At 50.1% G+C, this 13,985-nt stretch overlaps 4 protein-coding genes across 4 annotated transcripts; 1 reads left to right on the plus strand and 3 right to left on the minus strand.

Annotated features, from left to right (window-relative positions):
- Nucleotides 1-1,568: 1,568 nt before the first annotated feature.
- Nucleotides 1,569-5,285, minus strand: Aspvir_004706 (uncharacterized protein; the record flags this gene model as incomplete). Its single annotated transcript, XM_043267930.1, has 5 exons — nucleotides 1,569-2,525; nucleotides 2,585-3,415; nucleotides 3,464-4,197; nucleotides 4,256-4,979; nucleotides 5,064-5,285. 5 exons carry the CDS (start codon nucleotides 5,283-5,285, stop codon nucleotides 1,569-1,571), a joined length of 3,468 nt encoding a protein of 1,155 aa, XP_043123865.1.
- Nucleotides 5,286-5,705: 420 nt separating this feature from the next.
- On the minus strand, nucleotides 5,706-7,240 carry Aspvir_004707 (putative flavin dependent monooxygenase; the record flags this gene model as incomplete). Its single annotated transcript, XM_043267931.1, has 2 exons — nucleotides 5,706-7,098; nucleotides 7,170-7,240. 2 exons carry the CDS (start codon nucleotides 7,238-7,240, stop codon nucleotides 5,706-5,708), a joined length of 1,464 nt encoding a protein of 487 aa, XP_043123866.1.
- Nucleotides 7,241-7,872: 632 nt separating this feature from the next.
- On the plus strand, nucleotides 7,873-12,074 carry Aspvir_004708 (uncharacterized protein; the record flags this gene model as incomplete). The annotated part of the gene is made up of 2 exons (XM_043267932.1): nucleotides 7,873-8,259; nucleotides 8,316-12,074. The coding sequence occupies 2 exons, from the start codon at nucleotides 7,873-7,875 to the stop codon at nucleotides 12,072-12,074; spliced, it is 4,146 nt and encodes a 1,381-aa protein (XP_043123867.1).
- Nucleotides 12,075-12,428: 354 nt separating this feature from the next.
- On the minus strand, nucleotides 12,429-13,791 carry Aspvir_004709 (NAD(+) diphosphatase; the record flags this gene model as incomplete). The annotated part of the gene is made up of 3 exons (XM_043267933.1): nucleotides 12,429-13,123; nucleotides 13,187-13,633; nucleotides 13,695-13,791. The coding sequence occupies 3 exons, from the start codon at nucleotides 13,789-13,791 to the stop codon at nucleotides 12,429-12,431; spliced, it is 1,239 nt and encodes a 412-aa protein (XP_043123868.1).
- Nucleotides 13,792-13,985: the final 194 nt, after the last annotated feature.

Here is a 13,985-nt window from a genome sequence, read left to right on the forward strand (position 1 = left end):
CGTGGACTGTTTTAACTGGTGATCTGCAGGTTATGCGTTAGTACACAATAATTATGAGGGAAACGACATGTACGCTGGTTCGGAAAAGACGAACCGTGGTTCGAACCAGTAGTAACAAATGAGAGGATATTATTAAGACCCATACAAGGGAGTTCCCAAACTGTGCATGGTAGGAATGGTACAACCAAGTATAGAAGGGCGTGATAATAGACAGCTACCAATGTGTTTCAATGAGAGGGGAGCGAGGTAAGGATGTGATAGATCAGATCGATAAGGACAGAGATCGGAAGAATAGAAAGGGAAAATGAGACAAGGACGAGGGGTGGGAGCAGTGCGGTGGATGCTGAGAGAGTACTACACCGTATGAAGGGGAGAGAAGGGAAGAGACACAGAGAGAGAGAGAGAGATTGAGCTGGCTGAGCTGAGCTGAGCTGAAGTCACGGTGAGGCCCGATGGCTGTTTTGGTGTTTACGTGGGCACCCGATTAGGCCTAGCGCAGTGTGGTCTTCCCTTATCGATAAGCTTAATGTGCACGTCCTCCTCGTTACTCCGTAGCATCCCCCAGAATGCAGAGGAAATTCCGTCTTTCTACGGAGTAATCATTGGATTGTGCCGACATCCTATCCAATCTCATCTCTCATCGGGTGCACCCTATCTGATGCATCCAAGCCATTTTCCAAGGCCCCAGAACCGAGACAGGAGCGCAACGCATCTTCATAGTCGACCCATGGTTTACAGACTCCGCTTCCCGCAGGTTTACCCATGGACAGCACAATGCCGGGTTCCAATGGAGCCACAGTAGTGAGTGACCTTGATCGCATACCAAGAGTGAGATAGCAACGTCAGAAACAAATGCCTGACGTACCAATCAGGACAACAGATTCGACTGTTGAATAATGATAGATCGAAATCGCCGCCTATATCCTGGAACAAAACGCTGGCTGTTATCCGCACCGACCCATCTGTCACCCTTAACCGATATCCGGGTCTAACTTAGGTGTATACGTTGGCGCCACATCGGGAGATCCACAGGGTCCCTCTTCATTCACATCTACCTGATAAGGGCACATACGCGTCCCACATTCCTCGAGGATCCAATTGCTCCTTTGAGTGCATTGGATTGCCGGACACACTCGACCGGTAACATAAAGATTGGCGAAGGCTCATTCAGTGTCCGATTGTAGAACGCAACCTCCTGGTATTTGGTGTCAGCCTGAAGTGCAGCATGAGAAATCGTCACGGAATTCTATAGAAGAACTAGACAACCACGAGGTATCATTATAGCCAAGCAGTAAGTAACCAACAGTACTGAGAAATGTACAGAAAAATCCGATCAGAACGTCCGAGTATGCGAGGCCGTCACAAGATGAAAGGGAAAACAATAAGGAAATGCATCCGGAGGCAATCCATATAGATAATCACGAAATGACCTTATGGGGAAATACAGTCAGTATTGTAGCCTCGAGATGCATGGGAACCCAATTTCGATCATCAACGGTAGATACAGGTGAAATTGGCAATGGAGCAAATGCCAGATTGATCAGGGAGTATGACACCCACGATCTTGACTACAGAGGCATCTCAGAGCTAAACCGCAATCCACTGCCTCGTCCTGAGTACCCCGAACCATTGTGATTATTGATCCCTGGGCTGGTTGGACGGCTATTTGCCGCTGTCCATTTAGGGCTTCGTGGCTGCGTGCTCGTTGACCTGGTCGAAGGTCGATTCTTTCGAAATTCTCGCAGCTCATCCTCCTTTCTGCGCAAGAGATCTTCGCGAGATGCGAGCATGGTTTCCAACTCTTTGACGCGCGAAAGATGTCGCTGTTCATCACTCTGAATGTTGAGTTCTCTGAGACGGCTGGCATCGTCCGCAACCCTGCGCTTCAACGACTCATTCTCCTCTTTAAGCAGCAGGATCTCGTTCCCGGATTGTGCAGCCACGTTGGACGCGGTCTGGTACTGTTCGCGTGTGTACTCTGCCTGCTTTGCCTCGTATTCTGCCTTTCGCTCCAGGGAAGCATTGTCTTTGGTCAGCCGACGGATCTCCTCCTGTGCTCTTTCCAATTCTGCCATGCTTCCTCCTCCGGCCTTTAGAGCTTCCCGTGCCTTTTCGAGGTCATGTCTTAACTGAGTGCGTTCATCCTTTAGTTTTATAATATCTTCCTTTTGCTTCTCGAGTCTCTGCTCAGACAAAGCTTTGGTTTCCGCCAAGCGATCACGCTCTTGCCGCACTTTGTGTAATTCCGTCGTGCGACTCTCATAGCGATGTTGGAGCAATGAGAGAATCCCTTCTCGTTCTTGTAGACGAGATTGCGCATCGGCCAAGGCTTTTTGGAGTTTGTCAAGCTCAGCCGCATGAGATGTTTTCAACTGCAGGAGATGTGACTCCAAAGCCCGCAGATCATTATCCAATGTTTGGCTGGGAAACTTTATGGATTCCTTCGAAGCTTCAGTAATTTGACTGGCTTCTTGAGACTCTTCCATCCTCGGCCTTTTAGGTGTCTCTTCAGTAGTATCTTCCACCTGCTGAGAGAACGTTAGCCGGTCAATTCACCATGATAAGAGGATGGACAGTGACTAACGAATAAACGCTTTGGAATCTGCGGGGTAGGCAACATCACGGTATCGGGGCGGTTCTGGTAAGTACTTAGCGCGGAGTTGAGCTCATCGGAGCTTACGATGTGGAGTGGCTCAATGGAAGGTAAGGACCAGTGAGCATTGAAATTGTCCGAAAGAAGACTCGATATGATTTCGTCGGAATTTTCGTAAGCACCTAGGGCATCATCCTGGAGATCGCCTACCACGTCTCTAAGACGTGAGGTATATTGAACCACTAAGCGTAGACGCTGAGGTTCTGGGTAGTTGGCAAAACATAACTGAACATGCTCGCTGGAGTTTGAGACAAGCAGTCGAATCACGGGGAGGAGGTTCCCATGTCGAGCATAGGTTGTTCGCATGTGTTCGACCGAGGGACTCTTTGCGTTGAAGGAACTGTCAAGTGCGATGATTGCAGCCGGGGGTTTATAAGTCTCCATAATGCCATCGTCGATTGTTGACTGGATGCCAAAACTCAGTGATTCTTTCACCATGGAGACTTCCAAATTCGTTCCAATTCCCGTCTCGTAGCGAGGCCGGGTGTACGAAAGGCCCTTGCCCATAAGAAAGCGCTCCAGTATCTTCAGAGTCTTCGCTCCGTGGACCATGACGACCAAGTGCAGATCACGGTTACTAGCATTGTTGATCAGGTATCCCAGGAGTAAGAACTTCGCGCTTGAGTATTCAGCCCACGCAGCCTCTTTGGCTAGGTCCGAATCCGAGTCTTTAATATGTTCGGTAATGTTCAGATCAGGGTGGGTTGAAGCATTGCTCAAACGCTCAAGTAGGCTATTCATTCTGGGAATCAAACGCTCTTGCTGTTCACCATTTAGATGTTGATCGACGAGGCGGTGCATTGAACTCACCTCTAACCTGGACGTTTCGGCCTGGAGCGCGAACGTCTTAAGGAACTCGTCGATGCTTTGGGCTTCGTCTTTCAATATCCGTTCATAATCATCTTTGACCCTTGAATCCATCGGGAGGGGCACGGCAAACTCTGATGGCCCAAGCTGGACAGAGCCTGGGATCGCTTGCTCTTGATGGCTGACCGTCAGGGCGCTGGGTTGGATTGTCTGCAAAATAGGTTGTTGAGGAGGACCCATTTCCGTGGGTCGTACCAGTGAGCCAGGAGCACTTAATTCTCCCTCAGCATGAGTTACGTGTGCAGCATCTTCTCTATCAACCCTAACGCTAAGAGGTGCCGTAACTTCCGGTATGAGCACCGAGGGCGATGGTTCAATATCTCCAGCCGAGGACGGAGTGACGCTAGCATCAGCGTTCAAAGGAGTTCCAGGATTGGTTCTCGCGCGTATTTGAGCATGTGCGTTTCGAATCTTTTCTAATGGCGTCGAACCCTCGAATTGGCTATATTTCTCCATGGTCTCCGCCAGAGAGGGCGTTTCTCTGTCTCCCGTGCCGATATCCATTGTCACAGCTTCGATAGCCACGGATGCGGAGGCCTTCCGTTTCGAGGGTATTGGTCGGGGGTTTATACTTTGTTCAGGTGATTGACCTGTGTTCTGCGACTGATGTGAAAAAACTGTCTCAGGCACGGAACTTTCGGGACGAACAGCGGTGTTACCGGCAAGACTGGAACTTCCTGATATGCCTGGAGTCGTTAGCCTGGTATGCAATAATGGAAATGTTAAATTAACAACCTGCTGACCAGGAAGTACCTGATAAGACCTGAGAGCCTAGGCTGCTGGAGTTAGATTTTTGACTGATTGCGATAATTGATGTCTGCGAACACGCCGAGGTGACGCGTGTACCCTGGCTTTTTGGAATATTTGTCGGAGAGGGTGGCGTCTCCGCTATCTCGTCCACTGGTCTGTTTTGATTGCCGGCTAGTGTTTGAGAGGGAGTCTGAGTAGCGCGAATAACGCTCGGAGCCACCTTAGGTTCTACAGGAGAATTGGGCTCTGTGATTTCGCCAGGAAGTCGATATCTGGACGGTATCGATGATCTAGTAATGTACTCGAACACAACCCCAGAATGGTTTGGAGTTGTGACTGACAAAGGAGGTCTGCGGTAGATTTCTTTAGTGGCACCTGGTCGGGGACCTTTCAATTCCTGTGAGAGAGACGGCGGCTGATCGGGTTGCGTTGGCACTTCGATAGTCCTAGTATTCACCTCTAAATGTGGTCCTTCGTCGATCGGTACGAATAATGGAGAGGGCGAACGGTCGTCAGATCGCGGCGGCTCGATTCGGCTTTCCGCGAAGACAAGGCCTGGACTCTCTGCGCTTCGACTTTCGGAGTGGGGGTCAGTTGAATGAATTGGCGACGGATTAGCGGGATGGTTTCTCGACAGGCTGTTGTTCGTCCTCTTATTCTTTTCTTCCCACACTTTTATCGCGGCGTCGCTGGCGTTTTCTTTGGGTTCCTGTCCGTATGTACCCCGATTAGACGACTACCACTTTGTCTCCAAGCGCCAACTGCTTCCAGACGGACGCTTCGCCCAACTCACCCACGTCGGTGGCCAGGGGCCCTCCCAGTCAATAAGGTATTGTGATTCGGTTTCGTCAAGGATGCAGTTAATGTACCATTCGTCTTCGTCTAAGCTAGATCTGCTGTCGTCGTTCTCATCGTCACTTGACGAGATGACATGGGCTTCTTTCCACTTTTTCTTTCTGGAGATTTCTGCAGGGTCTGGAGATGCGGGTGAAGCGGCTTTGCGCTTGCGCCACATCATGCGCGTTCAATGAGCCCAGCCAGTTTGTAGGAATCCATGACGGAGTGAGAGCTTTTGGAGCGTGAGAAAAGATGGCGTGGTTAAATATAAGAGCTAGTTGCTGAGTCAGTCATTGTTGTAAGAACAAAGGAGGAAGCTATTGACATACCAAGGAGCAATGGACCTTTGTGTGAATAGAGAGGTAATGCGGAGTGAATTATTCAAGTATGAGCAACTTGGTCGACAGGGAGCTACGCGGATGATCGCCAACACGTGATAGGCTTGCGCTTATCAGTACCCAAAACTCCACCCTGATAGCTTCACTGTCGCAACGGAGTATAGATTCAGAAGGTATCGGAGTTACTGGAGAGAAAATCAATACGGAAAAGGGTTCTGTCTATGCTCTATTCTCGTATGTCTATAGTTCATGTAGCGTCTCTATTCTTGCCTTTCCTTCCAATCCTCATCATAATCAAAACCAAGTTCTGCGATGGATTTGATATTGCGACGCTCCTCACCCTTCTCAACGAAGGCCCTTCTGATCTCGGGGAACTTTTGTCGCATCCACCTCTGCTTCTTTCCCCAGTAATTGCATTGCTTGCCATGGCCATTATTGATCAGACCTTGGCGTGTTTTGGCCATATTTGCCCAGTCATGAAGGAAGTTCATATAATCAGCATCCAAGGGAAAGTGCATCAGATGGAATCTTGTGCCATCGCCTTTTGTAGCGACAGTGGATTCCTCCCATTGTTTCATCTCTGCTATTGATGGCAGAGCAAGGCGTCCTGACCAAACTCGGGCATAGACTGCCGCTTGATTTTCCGATAACGGGAACGGAATCACTCTCTGGGGAAGGACAGGGAATACGAGGGTAGGATTGTAGATGTAGAAAAGATGTTGATAGGTATTCAGAGTCCTGCGACCATCCCCGATAACAGGCTGGTCGAGTGACGATAGGAACGGGAATGAGTACAAGTAGCCGGTACAGAAAACAATGGCATCGATGTCCATCTCAACCCTGCCATCTGCAAAGCGTACTGCTCGTTGATGAGACTCGGGCGGGAGAAATTCCACGATTTCGGGGAAGTAACTCTTGTCTGCGGAAGCAGAAGGCGTCAAGTACGACTCTGTTCGCTGAGAAACGAGCACTTTGCCCTTGCTCACCCGGTTTATTTGAGCCCCGATGTCTATGGCGGAGGCTGAACTTCCAACGACAATGACCTTTTTGTCACGAAATTGTTCGGGTGAATCGAAGTACTTGGAATGGGAAATCACGCCTGGATATTTCGTATTCCATGGTTCAATGCCTTTGATGTCGGGCAAGTATGGCACATCAAAATGCCCACTGGCTACCACCACCGCATCGTATGTACCGGTCTGCTTAGCCCCGGTACGCAGATTTCTTGTTGTCAGCACCCAAGCCTTCTTGGTCGGCTCTTCTAGTCTGACATCAAGTACTTGAGTTTCGAACTGAATGAGGTCTTTAACATCCTTTGCATATTCTTCCAGATATTTCTTTACTGTGGAATGATTCGGTAAGACTTGGCAGTCGGCAGGAAATGGTTTGTCAGAATACGCCATCAGTTCTTTCGGAATATTGGTATCGAGGGTGCTATAGATGGGAGAGATAAAGTCAAACTGGCGTGTCTCCTCTGTCTTCCCAGTTCGATACCATATAGGCTCTTCAAGTGGTCCGTCTGGGTTCAATTGTGGCACCTGAGTCACCAGGCCTGTTTTCAAGGCACCGGGAGTATAGTTCCAGACTCCGCCAATTGAGACTCTCTGTTCAAAGACATCTATCGTATCAAAGCACTTCTCAGCGAGCAGATATCTAGTTACTGTAAGTAAAAGACTTGGGTGATATGACCGCAGGATGCGCCACAGTATCGGAAGTCCTCGTACTTTACCGCAGAAAGACCAGACGGCCCGGCACCGATTACGGCTATCCGACGGACTGGCAGTGAAATCGTCATGGTCAGGGGCCTTGTTAGGATTAGTATAAGATAGATCTGATACAAGGAGCATCATGCGGTCCGGCTTCTTGGCCGAGTGTGAGCAGGATGCTAAGTAGGACTTAAAAAAGTAAACCACCCGAAACTCATCGGCAATTTAGCCCCGCTGATGACATTGAGATGCCGTGATTTGGCCTTTCAACGCCCGATAAAAGGGTTCAGCCAGATATACCTTGGACAGGATCGTTTGCACTCATCTCCCAGAGTCATTCCGTTGCAACTCACTCCGTAGCCCCTGAAGCCTTCACGAGCCTTGTGATAGCCGTGTTTTGAATGATACATAAATTACGTTATTTATCGGGGTTAAAAGAGCTGTCGTATGGTATTATTACAGGGGGAATACCTGCCTCAGTGATGTAACTTAGAGCCTTCCGAAGCTTAACGCAACAAACACAAGAAAATCATCGTGTGCTCTCCCCTTGGGATCGTTGGTCTTCCAACCCCAAGCGACATTGCTCTTGCTCTAATACTCTCGATTTCCTCTCTACAGATGAGTTTCTGACGAACGAGCAATTTCCTTCAACAGTAAAGAAAATGCAATATCGTTGATCAAGGCCTGACCGATTCCGCTAATCCGCTCCGCGGCCGCGACGATGAACTCCCCCGAACAACCTCCGGTTTCTGAATCCCTGCGTTCGACCGCCATACCTATTGCGCGAATCTCGCCGGACGCAGATCGGATCTTAGAACGCTCAATACACGCGGTCGTTACCCTAGTATGGCCTTACTCGTCGTCGAACAAATCTTTCAGCCTTTTGTTAGCTGAGCCCGACTTCCGCCTCCGACGAAACAATGGTCAAGTAAAAGTGGTCTTTCGTGGATGTGCTGCAGAAGCGGTAGCCAAGTCTCAAGTTGGAATCGGCGACCATGTTTATCTAGGCTTGGCTGGGTCAAAATTCGTGCCCAGTGAGGCAGTAGCTCAGACGCCTGGAAAGTGTGTGCCTCTGGATGTACAGCTTGATGATGGCGTGCTACTTGAGGTGCGTTGAGCGCGTAGCAAAGAGGGTACAGCAGTGTAAACTGATCAGAGCTATAGATCTGGCGTTCGTCTCAACACTTCTCTACCGTGAAACTTGACCCTTCTACAGTTCCAACTCAGAACACAGAAGATGCGATTGCGCCGCCAGCTACACCGATTGCTAATGGACGTGTTGAGCGCAGCGATGCGACTTCAGCTGCTACATTCGAAGCTTGGAGATCTCCCGCCTTCGTGGAGCGAACACGTACATCATTCGGTGGTCTCGTGGATTCGGCCTATGATCCATTCGCTGAAGAAGATGGGTTCGTTCCTGGCAAAGGGCGGAAACGACCTCGTTTTAGCTTTCGAGGCGCCGATTGGCGTGTCATTGACGAACCCGCAAGTCCCGGAGAAAAAGAGGTACCGGCAGATTGGACGTGGATGTTTGAAGAAGATGGAACTCACGAGTCCGATATTGGCGGAGAAGATCATATAGACAGCACCACACTACCTCAAGAGATTTCCACAGTGACCGCTACGGTGCCAAATGCTCCAGAAGACGCCGATACCGTCGCAAACGTCGACCATGAAGCACTGGATGTTGGTATAATGAGCACAGAACGAATGGCCGAACAGCCAACCAGGCCAAGTCCTGAATTTGCTCAACCACTACGTGCGCCTGAATTTCCCCAGCACTTTGCCAGGCAGCAATTTTCAGGTTCCGACTTCCAATATCCAACAGACACGCCACGCCTGTATCCTATTCCTTCTCCAGGACTGCCGATTCCGTCACCACTAGTCACTAGGTCGAGTAGTGCGCATGACTACTTTCCACCTGTTGCTTCCAATGTGCAAACTTCCTTAGATCAATCCGCTGCAGAAGGAGAAGAAGTGGAGATGACTGAAGAAGAAAACGTCGTCATATCTAGTGTCCAGCCTGACGTTCCCACGACGCAAGAGCTCCAACCGCTTGTTACGACCCCTCAGCAGGCCGTCGCAAGGAATAAATTCTTTTTGGTGTCTCAAAACGCTTCTATCGATTTGGAAGCCGAAGGTCAAAGGGATATGAAGGACACTTCAGCAGCCGACGTTATGCCCTTCGAGGATAGAGAACCTGCGCAACACCGCAAAGATGTTGAGAAACGGATATCCAACGTTCCGCCGGTCTTTTTGGATCAGTCGTATGCGGAGAAGCCCGCCGAGGTCGCTAGCCGCGATATCAGGGACGTCGCTGAGGAAGAATCAGAACAGAGCGGCATCGACCAAGAAAGGGGAGAAGTCCAGGACGAAGAGAATAATGAAGGCAGCGAAGATGAGTTGGAAGAACAGTCAGAAGTGGAGTTAGAAGAAGAGTCATTTGAAGAGGAATCAGCCGAGGAGGAAGAGGACGAATTAGTCGAAGAGGATGGATATGAGGATGTTCAAGAACAACGAAATCAACGACCACCTGATTCCTTCGGAGTCAATGACTTTCACCAAGATAGTACAAGGCGTTATGAAGATTCCGAGGTCGAGGAGATTGCGATTGGTACGAATAGCGCGTTGGAAGACGATGATGGGTCCGATACCGGATCTGAGGCCTTTTCGGCTGCAGAACGACAGGCTGCAGAGGAAAGGGTTCATCCTCATGATTTTGAAGAGGAGAGCAGCGAAGACGTACATGAAGGTGATTACGAAGACGAAGGGACGTTCGATGAAGAGGACATCGAGGGTGGAGATGAGCGGGTGGTGGTATTGGAGGAAGAAGAGGAAGAGGATGAGGATGAGGAGGAGGAGGACGAGGAGGAAGACGAAGAAGAATCGGAGCTTGAGGATGAGCAAGAGGCGTACGAGGATGACTATGATCGTGTAGAATCTGAATCCGAGTCATATGCAGGTGCAGATTCTGCAGCTAGGCCGGAGAAAGTTGTTCATCCGGAGGTCATTGTCTTAGACAGCGACAGCGAAGACGAGGCTGTTGTCAGTGCTCCGACGCAGACTCATACGCCATCGGCCGAATATGCTGCTGCAGGTATTGATGTAGAGTCATCTGCAACATCAGCTGAAGAGGACGAGGTGTATGACAGAAGCTCTGTCGGTTCGGAAGCAGAAGGGTGGCCCGAGGATGAGCTGGCTGAAGATGACCAAGCGGGGGATGACGAAGCGGAAGAAGAGTCTATGCAGGGTGAAATAGCCGCGCGCGATAATGCTGGAGATGAACTCATGGAGGATGCGCCTTCAGAGGAGGATTTCGTCGCAGAAGAGCGAATGGAAGTCCAGGCAGATGCCGAAAGATATTCAGCTTTGGCGGAACCAGTGCAGAGCGAAGTTCAGCAGGAAGCTGATATTGAAAACGACTTTATCTCCGACACACGTAACGAGGTGCTACAAGCAACTTCGGGTGTACCGCAAAGCCCAGAGGATCAGGAAATCGCCGATCTTCGGGTGTCTGTCGCGCAATCTACACAAGGACCTTACACCAATTCTGAATCTGGCCCGCGGGCTCAGGATTTAGCAATTGATCCTGAGTTGTATCGACTAGGAGGTACTGGCGAGGATGAAACGCACAGTCCGGAGGCCGATGCTCACGCTGAGCCAGGGCCGGAAAAGCCTGGTTTGGAGGATGAGGGTATCAGGGAGCCATTCTCCGATGGCGCTGCCTCCCCACAACCCGTTGACAGTTCTGCAGAACTTGCATCTCATGTCCAGGAGCCTTCACCCCAAGCTCCACAATTGGTCACTCCGGATGCTTCACAATTGACTGCGCCTAGTCATCATCTTCCTACCGCCATTCCAATCGGTGACTTTCTACCGACACCCGAACAGACACAGGAGGTAGCCCAAGGTCTCAGTACCCAATACGACGGTCATGCCGATGCTCTGGCGCAAACGGTGTTGCACATATCCACCACGTCCGTAGAGACTGATGTATCATCAACAAACGAGTATAATGTGCGAATGAGTTCGACCCTGGCCGAACAGCAACGGCAGACGCAGACCGATGGCGTATCTGTTCATGATGAAGAGTATGCGATCTCTTCCGTTGGAGACGAACTCCCAAGTGGAGTTCATGATTGGGGGGTTTCAGCACAGTCATTGGAACGAATGCCGTCGGTTGTAAATCGTCACCATCCCGGTTTGCGAAGCAAATATTCTTACTTCGCTCCTCTTGCTACGCTTATCGACCATTACAATTCGCTGATAGATACGATCTCTGTTGTGTCCGAGGTTTCTCCAACCAGTCGGGCCACTACAGGAAAGAAGGACTTTACATTGGCACTCCAGGTTACTGACCCATCGATGGCAGGCACTATCGTTCATGCACAAATTTTTCGCCCTTACAAATCTGCACTTCCTTCTGTCAAAGAAGGCGACGCCATATTGCTTCGCAACTTCCAGGTCAAAAGCTTCAATCACTCTATAATGCTTGTCAGCGTCGACACTAGCGCATGGGCTGTTTTCCACAACGCCAGCAAAGAAGCGCAAGTTACCGGCCCTCCGGTCGAATACGGCGATGAGGAAAGTGCATACGCCACTGACTTACGGCAATGGTACCATGAAGTTGGCATTGCCATGGTAGCGGATTACCAGCTTCAGGCATCGGTACAGACGGCTAGCAGAGAGGCAACGCCTGTCAGTAGTGTTGCGCACAGTGACGCGGGTAGCGTTGACTCGGCATCTCGAGAAGTACGCGGGGAATCATCTGTTTCTAACAGAGGCTCGAAACGGAGGAAATCCCACCGGAGGATAACAATTCACGAATTGAGGGACGGAAGAAGGTATGCCGAGGTCGGATCGCCGTCCGACAAAGAAAGTATACATGAACTCAGAGATGGGACGCTATATGCGAATCTCTGATTCACCCTTCTAGTCTTGATAATCTTATGATGTATTTGGTTCGTGGTCTAGCCCTCGATGTCTATCAGGCACTGGTAGTTTTTTGGATTAATGGTTCAGACATGAGCGTACTGGAAGCTGGCTTCTTGGAGATGGCGATCAAATCACAGGCCCTCATCATAGCCGGAAAGCGAGGTATTATTATCAAACTATTTTTTTGACAAGTATGTGTGTCATTAAATTCCGCGGTCTATGGCTCTGTCCTCATAAGCTACGGTCTATGGAAGTATTACGGTCTATACAAGGCACTGATATATACAGCATTTGCTGAGAAGCCGTGAAGCACTTGTAACCTGGGAAGACACGCCTGATCCACTACATCTTTGATTCTTTCGAAGTGATGTAATCTCCCGTGATGGCTGCCTTTATGAGCTGGTGGGCTATGGCGGTAGGAGGAGGAAGTCTCAAACCGCCCTTGTACTCGGGACCAGCCGTCTCTCCCAACGCACTTGTTCCAATCCTCAAGGCTTCCTCCACCTCCTCGATTTCGAACCACTTTGCATCCTCTAACTCAGGGTCATGCAACAGGCTGATCTTCTCATGCTCGGGATCGCTGACCTGAGCAATGGCACCGATCATAAGATTGGCCGGGTACGGCCATGGCTGAGATGAATGGATCACGACACGCGAAAGCGTGACACCAGCTTCCTCCCACACTTCTCTCCGAACAGCGTCCTCGACCGATTCTGCGGGCTCAATAAAACCAGCCAGGGTCGAGTACCAGTTCGGCGGGAAGCGCTTGGAGCGGCCGAGGAGAATCCGCTTAGCGTCGGCCGAGAGGACAGCGACAATGATAGTCGGGTCGGTGCGGGGGAAGGAAAGATTTGACAATGTTGTGCGAGTGTTGCACTCAGGTCGCTGCTTTCCTTGTTCTGCGAGAGCAGCATCCGTCGGCGGACACGCTCGTTTCGTCCCCGAGTTCACAGAAAGCGTAGGGTAACCGCAGGTGCCGCAGAATGTATTCCGGGTATTCCAGTCAATCAGCGCACGGGCCTGCGCATATATGGCAGCTGGATGTTGCAAGTCAAAATCAGTAGGTTTCTCACTGTTGTCGTTGTCGGTAGTTCACATACCCTCGTCCGCCGAGAAAGTCATCACCACTCTTGACTGGTAGAAGTTGAGGCTCTTAGCCTCCATAGTGCTGATGACGTCCTTCGCGTTGGCTTGCTGCTCCTCCGAACCTTTCGGCGTTACATCCAAAGCGAAATAAGGAGCTCCAGTGTAGATTTTCCAAGTCAGACCGTCCTGCTTCCTGGTTTCATCAAGTCCCAGGAAGACGAGCTGAGCATTTGTCTTTCGAGAGTCAAACTGCTTGATCATCTCCTCCTCGGACTTGTCGAAGGCGTTCTCGGGCATAAGCTTCCGTACTTCGTCATACTTTGCGTAATATAGTTCAGAAGGACTCTTGGTGAGAGGCGCAAGATCTTTCAACAGTACAAAGCGAGTCGATGGATGCTTAAGGGCAGCCGAGAGGAACGGATGTTCAGAGCGCAAGAATGAGAGACGGTTTAGAGGCGAACCTGTAAGTGTCAGTTGAATATGCAGCAAGTAAAACAACTATGCCACAGAAGAGATCCTCACTGGAAAAGTAGTTCACCGTTTCTCTTCCAAAATGCCGCGAGAGCATTGAGTCAGCCAGTATATGGGCGGGTGCGGGGATCTGGGGACCGTTGGACATGGTGCTGTCGCTGGGAGGAATTCCGCTCGTCTTCTGCAATCCTCGACGAATACTAACAAATCGCTTTTCTGAGGCTTGAGAATAACCGAGGAGGATTCTGGATAGAATACAAATGGCAACCCGATATCATCACACTAGCGCCACTCCTTCTAAGCTGTCCCTCATAATAAAATGATAAGGGATGATTAATCATC

The sequence above is a fragment of the Aspergillus viridinutans genome (genome assembly GCF_018404265.1).
Source record: "Aspergillus viridinutans IFM 47045 DNA, scaffold_2, whole genome shotgun sequence".
In the NCBI taxonomy this organism is placed as follows: domain Eukaryota; kingdom Fungi; phylum Ascomycota; class Eurotiomycetes; order Eurotiales; family Aspergillaceae; genus Aspergillus; species Aspergillus viridinutans.